Here is a 17,762-nt window from a genome sequence, read left to right on the forward strand (position 1 = left end):
AAAAACCAAAGAAAACAAAAGTAGAACCAAACCAAAAAATATATTAAAAAAAACAACACAAAAAAAACTGAAATTAAAATGTCTGGTATGATTTGGTATTGAGAAATACATCAAGGAGAAGGGTTAAAACAAAGGTCACTTCTTTATGGTCTTAACCTTAGAGCCCTTATGCCTGCAGAGATCACAAGAAGTTGAACAACAGCCCAAGAATTAAGAGCAAAAGCTCTTTAATATTACAGTGTCTTTATCATCTTATAGCAGTTTTTAAACAGAGTTAAGTCCAAAACACATGGACACTTAACAACTGTTCTAACAAAAATATTTTGTTTGTTATTTTCATCAAACTAGCCAATTTTCACATTTCCTACTGTAGGTCTGGCTGCTTGTGAAACATATTGTTCTAAATAAGACGAAGATGAAAACAGGAGGAACTGGCGATTTGGTGTACAGTGTAGAAGTCCAACTTTCTCGTCAGCAAAACCTCAGCGCCGCGCTCCAAAAATTCGCTTGGCCCCGAACGATACCGACCACTTGTTCCGCCTGTCCTGGATCTTCTGGAAGATGCTGCTGCTGCTTCTCCACTTCTCCCTTTTATAGTTCTTTACTTTCTTCACCTGAGCATTGAAACAAAGGAGGTGAAATTATGGATTAGGCAGGGGCGTTTAACTCGCAGCCATCCTGTGACTGTCTAAACTGTTGGGTTAAACAGATGGGAATTAGACAGCCAATGAACTGATTAATTGATTTATGCGTGTTGAGGAAGAGACGGCTTAAGTTGTATGACTGGAGTTTGACAGAAGTAGCTGGCAGTGTTGACAGAGTTACAGCATTAAAACTAATATATATATATATATATATATATATATATATATATTTTTTTTTTTTTTTATTATCTTTTTTTCCGTAAAACTCACCATTACCATTCATACCTAACCCTAACCCAGTTGACACCTTAACCCTACACCTAACCATCAGCAAAATAGCATGTGAGGATCAGCAAAGTGTCCTCACTTTGCAACAACTGGTCCTCAATTTTATGGTGAAATTGGAAAAATGGTCCTCATTGGCCTCTGTAGGAGGTTCTCCTCTAAATCATTGCCTTTACATCATAGTTAATGTGTTTAAAAAAAATTTCCCTTTGTGCAAACTGAGGAAATAAGTTATCCAGAGTGTAGCAGCCCATTGGTCAAGCTACGACTTTTATCTGATGTACTATTCCAAACCCGTAGCCGCTATCTTTACGAACTCTGACTGGTTGTCATGGCTGAGGGTTGTGGGGGCGCAGCCTTAAGAAGGACGGGGCAAGGAAACAGCTAACCCAGGAGGGGTGAATGAGGAGGTTTTTGATAAATATGTCCACCTAATCAGAGAGGAATTCTAAAGCACAAATAACAAAAACCTGCTCTGGGGCCTCATTGTTAATATATTTCATCTTCAAATGTAGTAGAATATGGGACTGAATGTCTAACTGAAAACAAAGGGGCCTTTAACAAAGCATCAGTTCTTCATAGTTATGTAGTCATGACTTCTCTTCTTTTAAAGTAGTCATTACCTAGAAATATGGCTCTTAAAGTTAAAAAGTGTCTGGTGGTGTTGGGCTTCAGTTAAATCCTGTCAGTCAGGAGTGTTAAAGTGGCGTGCGTTTATTTGAGAGCAGCTCTTCATAAAGTGTGATCTTGGTCCTTTCCTAGATTGACACAGCTCACTAAAGGCTGCTAACAAACACTGCTTATTTAACTTTGGTCAATGAATTTCACCAATTTAGGATGGATTGCATACGTAAAACGTAAGGTTATGTTAGGGAATTAAAAAAACCATAGAGGGATGTTTCAGCTACTGAGAGCCTCTGTTCAACTCTTATTTGCGTTCATTCTTTCCATACCTTTCCTCTGTCAAAGTCCTCATCCCACTCGTCAATCACTGTGTCACACATGGCACTACGGACGTCTTCGATCGCATCCTTACTGACAGCTGAGACTTCACCATCCCAGCTGAGGACTGGATAAAAAAAAAAACCCCAAAAAACAATAAAAAACCTGTTAAAACGCCTCGAAATCTAAGTCCCAACCTCGTGACTTCATTTCACACAGCCCTGTCTCACCTTTCACTCCATAGGCTTTATCCGTGGAGTTCTTGAGTAGCTCTTCCACAACATCACTGCTCTTCTTCCCATCCCAGGCAGCAGGAGCAACGTGGACGGAGCTTTTCACTGAAGCACTTCCACCAGCCGCTGGCGCCTTGCTGTGTTTGTAGCCGTCTTTCACCTGACTGTCCCACACCACCACTGAGGCTTAAGATCATCAGAAAGAAAAAGGAACTCAGATGATGTGCTGCCTGGTAAAACATAGTGAGCAATTATCCTTTGGTTCAAAGCTGGATCACAACACCAGCGTTGTTAATTTTTTAACATTTTGGCCAAAAGGTGCCGCACAATACAGCCAATCACAATCAAAGGTATATAAAACTAAACACTAATCAAACCTGAACAGGAAACAATTAATAATAATCACATTTGGAGAGATCAATTTTACATTTTTTATTATGGTTGCCATGAGAAATCAACATAGACAAAGAGTTTTGTTGTTTTCCAAAATTGAGTATAAATTGATTTTACTCTATGGTAGAGAAAAATTCAAAAACCATATTGTTAAAAAAGCTTTTAGGGGAAATGTGATTCCTTACAATAACTTTCAAATTTGTTAAAGATGAATCATAAGCATTAACACAGAATTTAAAGCTCTTAAAGCTCACCTGTACTTTCTTTGGAAACTTTCCTGTCCTCAGTGGAGATCTTTTTGAAGACAGGTTCTTCTGCCGACTCATCTTCAGAACCTTTTCTCTCCTCTTGCAACGCATTTAGCTTTTTCTTCTTCTTCTTCTTTTTCAATTTAATGTTTATCTTCGCTAAATCTTCTACATCATTAGACGTATCTATAGGTTTCATCTCAGGATCCCTGTTGAAGCACAAAGCAGATTTGTTACAAATCCATGAAAAGGCAACATATCTGCCTGCATCTTCCAATTTACGAGGCACGGCGAATTAAACATTTATAAAGAGGAGCAGCTGATGCACAGCACTTTATGAAGAGCTGAGTAATTTTTCAACTCTAGCAGGGGCGTGAGTTTAAAGCAGTGCTTAAAGCTTGCTGAAAGCCAAAGTGGATGATCAAGCTGACAGTTCGATATAGAAAACCTAATAAAAAAAACTGATGACATAACTTTAAAAATATGTACTCACCTTTCTGATGCGGAGCAGGAAGAGTTTATTTTCTGCAGATCCTCCTCCAGTTTAAGTCTCCTCTTCTTCTTCTTTTTCCTCACAGGGTCAGCTTCCTGTTCCTCCTGAATCGACTCGCTCTGCTTCGGGCTAGTGGGAGAAAGTGGAACCGCTTGCTTTGAGGTTTCCACTTCCGAATGAGACGTTAGACTCCATAAGCCACTCTGACACCAATCTTCCTCTTGATTAGATCCCTCCAAATGAGACTGAATGCAGTCCCTCCCTTTTGCTTGTTCTCCATCATCCCCTTCATGTTTTCGCTTCCTCTTCTTCTTCCTTTTGCTCTTTTTCTCATGCACCGACTCTGTGGGGGCTGGTTGTGTTTCTAGAGATGTAAAATTCTCAGTGTCACCCTCCACCTCAGAGTGCCGTCTCTTCTTCTTTTTCTTTGGGCTGACATTTGGAGCCAGAGGGTCGAGGTCTGGCTCTTGAGCTGCGGGGCTGAGGTTGCTGGAAGACTTGGGTCTCAGAAGGTTCGGACTGTGAAGGCCATTGGTTTTGTGGGAAAGGCTGGCTTTTGGTTTTTGCGACGTGGAGAAAAGTGGCTGTTTCTGAGGGCTCTTCTGTGCTAACGGTCTACATGAGGGGGCAAAAGGTGATAACTGGGCTTTAGGAGGATTTGATGGACTGACTCTGGAAAGAAAATGAACAAAAATATAGCTCCAGAGCAAGACATTTAGGAATCAAGACAAATAATCTAGATTTTGAAATACCTGTCATTATGATTGGCTGAGGCGATGGCAGGGGATTTAAGTTGATTGCGATGCATGGGGTCGGTGGGCTCCAGCTTTGGCGAATGGCGTGGAGCATCAATGTTGCTCAGACTCTGACTGTAAGCCTGCAGTTATTGACATAAATAAAAACTTGGTGGTCTAAAGAAAAATAGCCATGAGTGTGACAAAAAAAATAAATAAATAAAAAATGAAAAATCATATCAGGAAAACAGGTGTTGAAGGGAGGGCGGGAGAGGATGGACAGATGAATGCAAGGAAGAAAGGGTGTGGCAGAGAAGAATTAGAAATGGTTAGAAAAAAAGAGGAGCTAAAGAAAAAGAAGAGAAAATCTAACATGGTTGATTAGACAGATACAGCAGGTGAAATTATTTAATACATAAACCAGAAAAAAATTAAATATTTGTCTTGATTTTTAGTCAGGAATTAAAAACAATAAATAACAAAAAACGTACCTTCTTGGCTGAGAGAGCCAGTTTCTTGGCAGGAGGTGGGGACATGGTGCTGGTGGCTTCAGATGAGATGTTGTTGAGTGGCGGGGGTTTTAATTTACCCGTCTTCTGCTCCTCTGTGCTCTGAGAGCGCTCCACGCTGCGGGCCGGAGATCCCAATCTACTGGACCCCTTACGAGGAGTAGAGGGTGTGTCTCTCACTGGTTCACTCTTTGGACCCACAGACTCCTGGCCAAAGGAAAGCAGACTGTAGGTTCAGCTCCTGTTTCTGTTACCTAACGTCTAACGTCCACACCTAAATATGTTGAGCTTTAGCAGTTAGATTTGTGTAATTTTGTTTTCTGGAAGGCTCTAGTCATAATTTGACCAGCATCATGAGACAATAAAGATAAAAAGCTACGTATAAATAGGATTTAAGTTACAATTTAAAGCTTTCCCTGTTTTTGTTTAAAAAAATAAAAAAACAAATCAATAATTACAGATAGAGGCCAACATGAAAAAGTCATAGTGTGATCCATTTTCTAGCCAAATCACACTTCAACCTTTAAATGAAATCATTTTCTGTGGCTATTCTACCTTTGAGTCAGAGGTGTCAGCTGAGGAAGAGTCAGATAAGGACTTCAATGAGGTAGATGCTGCCATCCCTCTGCCGTCGCTGCTCTGTTTTTTCTCCCCCTCCGTCCTCCCAACCCCGTTGTTAGGAGGCGTCGGCGTGGTGCTGCGGGACTGCGCCTGGCTCTGAGGAGAGGGCTTGTTAACCTTCTTGAAAGGCTCCTCTATGACCGTCGGTCCACCTGGCACCTTGGCCGTGCCATTGGAGGACGACGTCCAGTGTGAGAGTCTGGGCTGCGGCTGAGAGGTGACGCCGTTCCTTGAAATGGGCAAACCCAGGCCGCCGTCCATAGAGTGGATCTTACGCAGCTGTGCAGGCTCCAGTTTCTGTAGAGAGTTAATTGAAGGCAACTCATTCCCATTGAGATGAAAAAGAAGCTGGATGAGACTATTTCAGACAATGTTCTAATACCTTACTATCTTGCGGCGAAGACAGAGGCCCATTTAGGCTGGCCCTCTTTATCTGCTCGGATGACGCACTGTTCTTGCCATGCAACATTCCCTGTTTGATGCTCTGCCCATCTGCATTCTTCTTGGACTCGGGGATCCTTCATTATACAATCACATGGAAAATAATTGAATACAGTCCCTGTACAGACATCCGTTTTGATCGGTCTTATTTGTCTTACCTCAGGTAGAAAAGCACATAAGCCTGCTGGTTTAAAACCACTTTGATGTTACTGGAGTGCACTATTGAATCATTCATTTGGTACCACTGCCCATTACTCGCCTATAAGGAGAGTAGGAAGAATTAAATTTAAACAAGGTATAATTTCCTTTAAATATAAAACAAAATAAGGACATCCACTCATATTTTAAGCCTACCTTCACATAGCAGTAATAGTGACCAGCATGACAGCTGTAGCCAGAATGCACCAAGACTGCATATAAACCGTACATAACTGGGTCGCCCGAGCTCTGAGACATGTACGGGCGGATGTTTAGGAATTCTGGATAACCAACTTCCTATAAACAAAAGAAAATAAAAAATTCATAAAACCATCCGTCCATTTATTCACCAATCAGAATATTAACGACTGGGTCTTGGAATAAACAGCTCTAGTAAAGGCTGGTTTACACTACGGTGGTTGATTTTCAAAATTTAACAGACCCCATATGACAACTAAATAAATGAATAAAAACTTTGACCTGCTGATACCAGTTCCACTTAACGCTAATTTTTAATACGTTAAAAAAACCAAGTCCAGTGGATATTTTTTGAATTTTTACGGAATGAATATGTTAAAAACATTTTTTCTAAGCATGTATGGCCCCACTGATAGCAGGTAGGACCAATTATATGACAGAATATTTAAAAAGGTAAGAACACGGCAGGCCTTTGTTGCTTGAGGTGGCTGTTCTGGGTCCTGTAATTGGGACGCCCCCAATGGGCGACACAAGGTGTGATGAATGTGTCCTGGGTGGCTACTGCATCCTGCCTGCTCTGTGTGTGTCCTGACTCCTCTAACTGCAGACGGTGGGACAAGGAGGTGTAGTAAACATTTTGGTATGCATAGAGTAGAGCAGAATAGCATATCCCTTCATTATCCCACAGTTGGTGGACTCAGGTATGTCAGTGTCAAACGCAAACATGTATATTAAAGAGTATAGGAAATATCATGTTATCATATATAAAAACTATTAAACATGAAAAAGAATAAAAATAAAAACTAAATGACTAAATGAATGGGCAAAACACTTCAAAGAGAAGTAAAACTGAGGAGTTATAAAAAAAAATAAAAAATTGCATACTTAAAATTAAATATTTGACATTGAAGATAATGGAAAAACTACAAATGACAGCATAGGTGTAAGAGACACACATGGATCAGGTTTAAAAAACAAATTCAAACCCCTAAATACAGAAACTTTACAGCACACGTATGGGCCCATGCTTTGGAAAACATTTAATAAAAGTCCCATCAAAGTTATATAATGCATTAGGATTCCTTCCTATAGTTTTCAGCACAACCTGGATCAATTAATTCAATTAAATTTCTGATTTTTAAAGTTTCTGACCTGCTGGCTGAGGCTGATCAAGATAAAAATCCTTCTAAAAAAAACAGCTGTGCATATTTAATATTTTTCTGTTGCTCTCTTAAACCATCCATCTCCCTTTATTAATCCCATCACCTATTTAATACATTTCCAAAGTATTATAACAATAATAAAAGAAAAAGTGCTGCTAACCTTAGTGATTTTTCCTCCACTAAAGTTGGCAAACCTCTTCAAAGAAAGGGTGAGGACGTTCGAGGTTCGGTGGACGGTGAAGCGCTTGGTGGCTGGCACTTTCTTTTTGCACCTGAAGAGAGTTCATTTAGAATCACCTCTTTCCAGAATCCATGTTTGCAATTTAAGTCCAACATTTCCTCAAACCCTTCGGGTATTTCCAAGCAAGTTAAACACAAGGTACTCACTTGGCACACATGTAGGCATTCTCCCCACTCAGAACGTCTGGTTTGACAAACAGCTCCAGGGCTCGTACTATGTTTGCTGCTTGCTAAAAGACACAACACACATATTTAATAAGATGCCAATTGACATTTTCATCTATATGGAAATAAAGGCGTCATTAAAAAGTGCAACAAACCCGGATCTCTACAGCAATGTCGAGGTAAGGGTCGTATGTGTCTGACACGCTCTTGCAGATGGAGCATTTCACTGAAGGGCAGAAAGAAAAATACAATCTTATTCTGAGAACGATTCCAGGATAAATAAGGTGCAATCAAAGATTCACATCCTCGAAAGCAAAGAAAAATATGATTTAGAGGCAACAAGGAAACCAGAATCAGAAAAGCTTTATTGCAAACTATGTGTTTTACTCATGAGGAATTTAACTTTGGATGAAATCTCCAGTTCATGGGGAAAGTATTCACACTGAACTTTTACTTAAAGTGACATGCTACAATAACAGGTTTCAATGTTTTCACTGGAGTTTGATGAGGAAAAAACAACATAAAAGAAGGGCCTACTGAGGAAATTGAAGAAAAGCAATACAGGTGGTTAAATTACCTATTTTAGTTCCAATCTGATGGTTGTGGAGCTAAATATTATTTAGAACACGTTATTCTAAAACCCAATCAATATAACAATAAAGGGTTCAACATCTTAGAAAAAGTCAAAAGCAAGTTCTTGGTAATGCTTGGAGCAACAGAGAACATAGCATAGGTAAGGTAATTTACCAATAGCATATATTTTTAAAACAACAACAAAAAAAATAAAAAATAACAACAATAATAATCTCAGCCCAAAATTATAAGCCAACCCATTTTTCATTTAGACTCTAGCTAGCACTCTAGTAAGATAAAACCAAGACTGAACTTCCTATATAAAATTTGCTCTAAAATTATTTTTTAACATGAAAGTGGCAGCATAATACTGTGGGGTTTCATCTGTTTAGCATGAACAGGGAAGGTCATCGCAGTTGAGGAAAAGACTGATGGAGCTAAGTGGTCTATAATATTCCCGACTACGTTTGCCAAGCTAGTAAAAAGTTATCCAATAAGACTAAGAGATGAAGCTGCAGCAAAATGAGGTTCCATTTAGTATCTAGATAGAAGGTGTGACTGTTAATCAACGGCAAGCTTATTATTAAAACATAAAACAAAAATAAAGACAGCCCATCACTGAAAAACCCAAAATATGCAGAGGGTCCTGGTTGCAGCTTGACTTAACATCAAAGCTCCTTAAACTTTAATATTTTTTGCAGGGCGCTAAATGTGTGAAGAAAACAAAGCAAAAAATTACCTCTAGACCTGAGGTAACCTCCAAAGATCTGATGAACGAGTGTTGTGGCTTGAGTCTGCCTATCGAGTCTAAGAAAACAGGAAGAAAGAAGGTTATAAACCACAAAGCAGCTTACAGAGCCAGAAAACTCAAATAATGTAAATAAATAAACATACTTGGGGTATCCATTGAGACAGGCTTTCTGCATGGCATCGATGGTATATCGCAGAAATTCATGGGCGTCTTCTTGGCTTCCAAAGCGAAAATGTCGAGCAATTTCTACAAGAAACAAAGAAGCATTTTACAGCTTTGACACTTTAATTTGTTTTATCAATTTTATTCATTATTTTAAAAAAATTACTTTTATTATGTCGAGTTTAAGAAAACAAGAGAAAGGTGTACACAAGTAAAAAGGGAGACTCGCGGAATGAGTTGATCACTAATGAAGAAATAGAGATACAAGCTGCTAAGAAATAAATCTTTGTTGTGACTTCATGCTAATTCTCTAAAAATAAATCTCCGCAAAACACACACACAGAAAAAATATATACTTTAACTAAAATAAAAACTAAGGTAACGGATGGTTTACAACCTATTCTCATACTATTGAAGTCAGTTGGTCTAATGAACATATGTTCTTTAATAGGCGAATAAAGATGATTTTAATCATTCTCAGCAGCTTTAACAGTCATTTCCAATTTAAAAAAAGGCATTTAGTCAGTTGCTTTCATAAAATTGCATCCCATCCAACCTAAAGCCCTGCATTAGGGCTAATGTAGCTACAAAGTCTGTCCTTCTGTGGTCTCCTAATGGAAAAATGGGAGACTTTAAGCTGGCAGATTTCTAATGTGGTCATCATCACATTCCCAGAACCAGAGCATCACTCACTAATGCAGATCTGAGTCACATTGGAGTGGGAAAAAGCAATAAGACACAATGCACTTATGACTAATCTTGGGCACTTACAGCAGAGAAGGGAAGAAATTAGCTGGGGGAGAGTCATAGGTTTGTGTTTTTTTAATGAATAACTTATTGGTATAGCCACTGCAGATCTGTTACAGAGCGCTTTTCCTGTCTTTAAGGTGATTAAATGGAGACAACTTATGTTTTTGGAGGCCGATTCTCTTCAAAGACAGACTAATTATTTGAGCCTTTAGGGCTTTTAAAGAAGCTGCATAAATAAAGGTAGATTTGAGCCCAGGTGGAGGGGAGGAGAAGCAGGTGGCTCGCACATTTTGTGCTAAAGCAGCTCCTCTAAGCCTGCAGTCACAAGGAGACTGAAAGGGCATTGGGGAAGGAGGCAAAGAGGGGAGAGAGAGAGAGAGAGGGAGGTGCAGAAGGTAGAGACAAGGTTGCAGCAGCACATGAGGAGAAAGCAGAGGAAGAAAGGTTCTGGACTGCAATAGGCACGTTTACCTAAGTCATTAAAATAAAGACTTGATTACAATAAAATGTATCAAGGAAACAGACCAATCAATATTGTGAATGGATTCAGGTGGTTTATGTCCTTAAACAGTTCTAATGGCGTCCATCTAATGACTCGTGGGGTAACACCTGCTCCATTTTAAATAGTAGTACCTTAAATAATGAAAGAATTAATGTTTGAATCGCTATAGGAACCGTGACCAGAACACACAGAACCACACACTTCTCTATTGGTTGTTTTCTTAGCGTTGAAGCACCATTTGTTATTTTATGTTCAGTTTCGGGAAACATAAAGCGCATGTTGACCTGCTTCTGTTCCGAATAAGCCACAGGGCATGTAAACACTGGTCATGTTCAGTTCATTTAATATCTTAAATACATAAAATGGGATATTCTGATTTACTTTAGTGAAACTACAGTATGCTAATGCAAAACTTCCACCGACTCAAGTAATTTGCTGCAGCTCCAAATGGTTTCCGCCACATGTCAGAATAGGCTCCGCCTACTCTGAAAATGCAAAGCATGACTGCTCAGACAGAGGCATGTAGTGCTGACTGACTGGTCTTACTTTTCAGGTCTCTGATGAATGAGACGGGCTTAATGGCGTTGGCTGTGTTAGCGAAGGCTTGGATGATGTGGTTCTGCATTACACAGATCATACAGAAGCCCGACTGGTGGCCTAAAACAAATAGAAATCACAAAAACACATTTAAATCCAATTTGAATATAAATTTTAAGAAAACAGTTTCTTATTAAATAATTGATTAGGAAGAATTCCTTTTTTATTTGATTGAATAATCTATCTATATAAATACACATGTAAACGCCCTTTGAAATAACCCAGCTATAAAAAACAAAACAAAAAAAAAACTGTCATATGTGGAGGTACTACACTGGAAAAACGATCTAGAAATAAGCAAAAATATTTTTATTTAAAATTGGATCATTTGCATTATGTAAATATAGATAAATCTGCAGCCTGTGAAGGGAGTTTTAGAAGATTTTCCTTCCACTAAACTTTCTAATAGTGTGCTTAAATACAGCATTCTGAAGAGCTACATTCTTCAGCAATAATCATCGGTGGCTTTTCCTACTTGTGTCAGGTGTCAATGATTGGACATGTGTGTAGAGTATAGCATAAGCTTTCTGTATTTACAAATAATAAATAATCACTTTTTAATGCAACAGTTATATTTTAAGACTGGATTTTCAGTATTACATAACTAGCAAAGGCAACTGGAAACAACAAAATACATCACTGTGGGAAATAACCCTAAAAATTACCTTTACATTTATAAAAGAATTACTTGAAGAATCTAGCTTATTTAATATTACCCTAATTTAGTTAAATGCAACTGTAAAGGGGAATTAAACGATTGTTTCTAACATTTGGGACAATTAAAAAAAGAAATAGCCGAAGTATACTATTCTTTAGGATAAAGGAAAACTCAAACATGGCATTGCATTTAGATTTTGCTTTGCTTTAATAAAAGCACAACTTCTCTAAATAAAAAGTACTTACAGGCCCGACTGTGCTCCTTAGAGAGCAAGTAGTTGGCAAGCGGAGGGGTGTAGGTGAGACACTGAACGGTGGAGTTGAGGAAGCAGGTGTTTCCAAGGTTGTGAAGACCAGCTCCCACCCTGTAAGCCCGCTCCCATTTAAGGTTGAGCTTGTTCGCAGGAAAAAGCATTTTCTGAGGGGCTGGGATCCCATCACCATGGCTGCTGATCACATTTTCAGAGGCTGAAGGAGGAGGACAACACAGCACAAGAACTCAATGACTGAACTTTTATCTTAAAATGATATATCTAAACAAATAAACTGTAGGATACTCAGCTTCCTTTGAAATCTCACCTTGCCTCTTTATTTGAGCAGGCTCTGCTGCTTTCTGCCCCGTAGCGCCCTCGGTTCTGGGATTGAGGATCACATACTTGTTCTTTAGGCTGTCCAGCTGGTAGGAGAAACCCTTGCTGGCAGGCTCAAACTCTATTTTCTGCAGAAGCACCTTCTTGGCAGAAGAAGCCAGCAGCTTGTTCAGGTCACCGTCGTCACCCGTCTCTTTCCGACCGGGCTTTAACGCCTCCTTGAGTTTATCTACTATCGGCATCGTTGGAACATTACTGCAAAGAAACAAAAACAGCAACATTTCAGAGGAGTGGGAGGGATCCTCTTTATAAAGGCATCTGGTTTGAATGAGAGTCTTAAGAGGTTTGGAAATAAATTGCTTGCAGAAAAAAAAGATGCCAAATTTATCTCTTTACCACTTGTTTTTAGATTGATTTCAGATTCGGAAGCAGTGTTTATGAGAGACAAACACTGAATGGATGTGAGGAGCCAGCTGGCTCATGGCAGCTGTCCTCTACAGTCACAGAAGGCATCAGATGTTACAAACATGTTGCTAGGACGACAATGAGCTTTTGCAGCTCATCGTGAGGCGTTAACTGCGGCTGTCATGCTGCATTTAAATTACTTTTAAGAGTAGACACATCGACACTTGCAGCACCTGGTTGCATAAAAACAAATTAGATTTTGAGTGTACCTTGTAGAGCAAATGCTCTAGGATTAAAATCATGTGCATTTATTTTGACCAAAAACAAAGATTCAATACTTATAAGAGAGAAAACTGAGCAGCAGCACCCCCCTCTTAATTCAATTGCTTGTGTAAGTAAGACACTGTAAATTTATTAAACACTCAACGGGAAAAGTGGCTTGTGCAGATGACACACAGAAATGATGCTCAGAGTGGGCAGTGGCGTCATCAAGCAGAAGGAGGGCTGATCATACAAGGACAGCCTGACCTTCCCATGCAGCTGATACTGATCCAAGTAACAGGAACGGAGCCTGTGGGGACCCAGCTAACTGCAGAGGGGGGACTTTGATGAAATGCAGGAAAACTGGTGTGGACTAAAAGATAGCTCTCAGCTGAAATACATTATGGCAGTTCACAGCCTTTGGGAGATATAAACTAGATGGTGCAGTGATAGTAGGTAGCACAGACACCTCACAGGAATTATGTAGAAGGAAGCATTGCCTTGTGCCACACGTGCAAGTTTTTCTCCATAACTTAGGTTATGTTTGGGCATTTACATCCCCCAAGGTCCAGAAATCTGAACACTCAAGAATACTAGTTATTCTAAACTAACCAGTGATGCATCATCAACATGATTGGATATGCACTGCACTCTAAGACAGCTGGCATAACCCTAAACTACCTTCAAAGGAAGACATTCATAAGTAGAAATGGATCATATTAGGATAAAGCTGAATGACAACATAATCAGTAAATGTTGAGGTGAAACTCTGCTTTTTTTCTTAATTACTATTTCCATCGCTTTCTCGGAGCTTTAGCATCTCATACACTAAACTCTGCGTCAGCAGAGGGAGACGAGGAGGTTGAAAACCTTACTGGCTTATGTCCTGGAGTTGAATGAATGTAATCGGTTCAAATCAAAGGAGTTTTTTTTTTTCCCCCACAACAATATAGCACATCTTGATATTACACTGGGAACTCTGGGACACAATCCAAGCTACAACCATCAAAATTATTAAACATCTTTGCAAATAATCTTTTCCTACTATCAGTACCAGCCAACATCAAATACATAAATATACTATATAATGCTTTTTCCCCCCTCAATACTTTTTAATACTGGTTTCTCATGTCTGTTATTGTTTTCTGATTGTTTAAGAATAATATGGGGGTTTAAGCTGAATCAGAATAACGAGAACACCCTTAGTAAAATGCATTGAACATTTATAAGACAAACACTCAGACTTACATGATCAGTTATTGATTCAAGCAGACAGTTTAGCCTAAATTCATATGGAGAAGTTAGAGTGTGCTGCAGGTACAGAGTGTTGAAAGATTCAAGAACAAATAACAAAAAGTAGGTGCTATTTTACAAACCCCACTTTCCAGCTGTGATAGTAAGAGGACTATTAGTTCAACCTGATTGGGCATAAAACATATCAACATTATTGCAGTTGATTTAAATATCAAATTTTATGAACATCTAAAAAAAACTTGCAGTTGGATAAAATAATTTTTAAATAAATATATGTGTAAAATACAAAACTGAAGGATGAGATTAAAACAGCCATGTTACAACAACAATTTGCTGATAAGTAGCTTTCTATGAGCACCAATTATAACACTATCAGCAAATGAACCAACTGCAGGCTGCTTTTGGATGTAGCAGCTCTGCATCCAACAAATGCGAATTCCTAAAAAAGCATATAATCAAAATCTGAAGCAAATCAAAGGAAAATTGTCCAATTCTGATCTTTTATCAACTGAATGATAAAATCTAACCTGTTAACATTCCCGTGTAGATGACTCGGGGTCATTTCTGACTGCATCTTTATCACTTGGTCATTATGACTTTTTAAAACTATTTACTAAATAAAATAGAAAAAAAACCTTAAGCTGATTTTATTTTAGGATTTGTATGATTTGTTTTCATTAATAGGTAAAAGAAACTATCCTACTCACCACATAAGGGTGAACCATTTTTGAAATAACTACAATTTCTCCAAATAATTATAGAGATAAAAAAAACATAAATAATAATAAGATTTCAATGTGAATTAAGAGACATAAAATATACCATTAGATTCATCTCAACCTGTTGCAGCTATCATAACCTACATGTGTTATCTTGGGATCATTTAATTGGAGAAATATTTCTTAATAGATATTTATTAAATTTTACTAAAAAGGCTCCAAAAAAATTTGGGAGGGAAGGATTAAGTACTTTGCAAAAATTTACTGTTCGAGGTTTAGAATAATCCTCTTGTGCACACAAACTAATCAATAAATAAAACTATCAATGTGCAGCACATCCAGCCATCCATCTATCTATATAAATAACCATGTAAACACCCTTTGTAATAACCCTGTACAATAATCCTGCTATAAAAGAAACACTCAGAACTATAAAAACAAAACATGTCTTAAATCAAGTGTATTTACCCTTAATTTAAGTAGGTAAATGAAATAATTTGTCAATGGAATGAGTATTTTTACTCTTGAAATAAGATATTTAGATAAAATGCACTTGAAATAAGACAATGCAGCTATGTTTTCTTATTTTAAATGTAAATTGTTTTGTTCCATTGGCAAAATGTCTCTTACCTTCTCAATTCAAGAACAAATGCGCTTATTTTAAGAAAAAAAATGACATCTAGATTTCAATTTTTTTAGCGTATATACTGTATATATCCCATGCACCTTTTTCCTTCTGTTGGCACTTCCTTCTTCTCTTCTTGACTATTTGAGCTGATGTTCGAGTAAATTTCTCCACTGTGAGATCAATAAACCCAATCAATCAAGAAAGCTATAAATGTGTCACTGCATAAAGAGTCCCACATACACCTGCATACATTAGTTACCTATAGGAGGTCCAAACAACACAATGTCCACATTTAATTTTTGAAAATATTGTAACATTTATGGTTGCAGCCATTAAAGCAGTAAAATAATCCCATCCATTGAGATTTTTGAAGTTTTATTAAATCATCTTGATAATGATAGTATAGATTAATTTGCAAATACCTGCTGAAAATATAATTTTCTACACCTTATTATCTTGAAACTATGGCTGACTAAATTTCTTTATTGAACTGCTTTAAATAAACTTCCCTCCAAAATTAAAAATAGCAATTTTTAAATTAGAATAGTCTGGTACTTTTTTTTATTACCAACACATATATTAGATTATTTCAAATGTATTTAATTGGTTTGAGAAAAGTTTATACTTCTACACTAAAAACTGAGCCATAATGAGCTCACAGTATGGCAATTAGATTAAGTCATACTTTATAACATTTAAACAGATGAAAAGCTACTACAGTAAGCTGGGTTTAAACAGTTGATGGCCAATTCAAGTGATATTAGTTTGTTTTCCTAAATAGCCGTTTAAATAATTCAACTAATACCTCTGTACTAGTAGGTAAGAGCAGAGCAGCTTGTGTTAACCATCTGGTCCACGGGGGCAGCTAATTAGCTTCTATGCTAGCTTGCTAAATGTCCGTCACAGCAGTTTTCAGCCTCTGCTTTTTAACTAAGTAGGCAGTTTAACGTAGGAGCTTCACACTTCCACATGTTTTATTCTGTTTATTTTATTTTTTAACCAGTCTCGTATATGTGTTGGTATCTAACAAGCTGCAATATCAAAATTAGCCAGCGAGCTAACTTAACGTGGCGACAACCCCGTCTTCTCAGCAATGTGGGTTAGCCGTTAGGAATCCAGATGCTAACAGTCGCTGACAGCCCTTTATATATTTATACTTTGACAGCCTGCGTTACGATGAAAAAAGTGTAAAATGCGATACAAGAATTCACGTACTTTTCACTCACCTTTTGTTTAATCGGCCAAATATCCCCCTAGCAGGAGTTTGCTCCCTCAGCTGTAGCTACTGAATCTGGAATTTTTTGCCCATGCTGCATTATACGGGGGGCGGGGTCAAGTTTGAGTGACAGCTATCAAAAGCCAATCAAAACGCAGGTAATGCTGTCACAGAGAACCCGTTTTCCAATCAGGGATGCGGGTGACGCTGGGCTTCGGCAGAGAGCCGCACGTGACTTCCAACTCTCGCTGTTTACCATTGACGCAATCGGCGCGGTGGATGCTTGACAAGTTCTTCTGACAAAGGAGCAAAAACGTGTGGAAAAAATGGCAAGCCGCGTTATCATATAAAAGCTATGGGGAGCTATTATCTCCAATTATCCGAAATATCATTGGTAATTCTCAAAATGGATAGTAAAGCCTTCCAAATTATAACTAGTCTTTTAAAAAATAGTGAATCACATTTCTCATTTATGTGCACATCTTCATGTGCATTTTTTTCTACCCGCAGAGAGCAAGGTCGCATGTGAAATGCATTATTCATTAGATGCATCGGAATCTTAGAGATGTTACTAAACAAATGTATCTATTATGGTTCTAAAATAGAAACATACAAAAATAATATAGAAAGAGCTTCAGTAAACAGGATCACGATTTGCTACAGTTTAGTTAGAGACATGTGTAAAGAAAATTACTAATAGATAAATACATTGTTTTTGATAGAGCGATGAATTCTGTTCTCTAGCAGAAAGTATGAAAGGATAATATATGACCACTAGACTGTGATAATAATAATCTTTACCTTAAGGGTTTTGATCTAACCACAAATTACGCTGACCTATAGTGCACTGTGAAACTGAATTTCCTGTTTGTATTTCTTGTATTTTTAGTTATGACAAAACAATCTTGAGTCATAACATAAACCTTTTTAATTTATTTTAAATAAGCATAGCCAACAAAAGACCCAATTATATAAAATTCAAAGGCTCTCTATATGGTGAGTCTCAGAGCTGCAAATGTCAACTCTCTAGCCAGCAGGCTGCTTTTCTGTTGGATATATACACATTGGAAAGAATTTAATGTGTGAACAAAATGGCTGAATAGTAATGACTTAATATTTGGTTATTGATATCTGCCGTTCATACTCATTCTAGCCACTAAATGCACCAGGGAACGTTATTGCAGATCCTT

General features: G+C 38.0%; 1 protein-coding gene across 3 annotated transcripts; it reads right to left on the reverse strand.

Annotated features, from left to right (window-relative positions):
* Window positions 1-338: 338 nt before the first annotated feature.
* On the reverse strand, window positions 339-16,733 carry usp36 (ubiquitin specific peptidase 36). Of its 3 annotated transcripts, none has more exons than XM_038277436.1 (20): window positions 16,583-16,733; window positions 12,079-12,344; window positions 11,746-11,967; window positions 10,792-10,902; window positions 8,975-9,077; window positions 8,820-8,887; window positions 7,663-7,733; window positions 7,490-7,572; window positions 7,263-7,374; window positions 5,898-6,038; window positions 5,702-5,802; window positions 5,485-5,620; window positions 5,037-5,399; window positions 4,464-4,688; window positions 3,991-4,115; window positions 3,239-3,853; window positions 2,752-2,954; window positions 2,102-2,290; window positions 1,883-1,998; window positions 339-614 (listed from the first exon to the last, which is right to left on the reverse strand). In XM_038277436.1, the coding sequence occupies exons 2-20, from the start codon at window positions 12,329-12,331 to the stop codon at window positions 483-485; spliced, it is 3,369 nt and encodes a 1,122-aa protein (XP_038133364.1). In that variant the 5' UTR covers window positions 12,332-12,344; window positions 16,583-16,733; the 3' UTR covers window positions 339-482. The 3 variants fall into 3 exon arrangements, with proteins under 3 accessions (XP_038133364.1, XP_038133362.1, XP_038133363.1); XM_038277434.1 differs by having other exon boundaries at window positions 3,239-3,910; XM_038277435.1 differs by having other exon boundaries at window positions 3,239-3,910; window positions 16,572-16,692.
* Between the last annotated feature and the right edge of the window lie 1,029 nt (window positions 16,734-17,762).

Source organism: Cyprinodon tularosa, unplaced genomic scaffold, assembly GCF_016077235.1.
Source record: "Cyprinodon tularosa strain WSP-4 unplaced genomic scaffold, ASM1607723v1 ctg131, whole genome shotgun sequence".
Classification (NCBI taxonomy): Eukaryota; Metazoa; Chordata; class Actinopteri; order Cyprinodontiformes; family Cyprinodontidae; genus Cyprinodon; species Cyprinodon tularosa.

Coding starts and splice junctions, on each gene's coding strand:
- usp36 (XM_038277434.1), bottom strand. CDS start 12,331: ATGCCGATAGTAGATAAACTCAAGGAGGCGTTAAAGCCCGGTCGGAAA. Junction 10,903..11,745: donor TAAGGAGCACAGTCGGGCCT/GTAAGTACTTTT, acceptor TATTTGTTTTAG/GCCACCAGTCGGGCTTCTGT. Junction 4,116..4,463: donor TGGCTCTCTCAGCCAAGAAG/GTACGTTTTTTG, acceptor CAATAACTGCAG/GCTTACAGTCAGAGTCTGAG.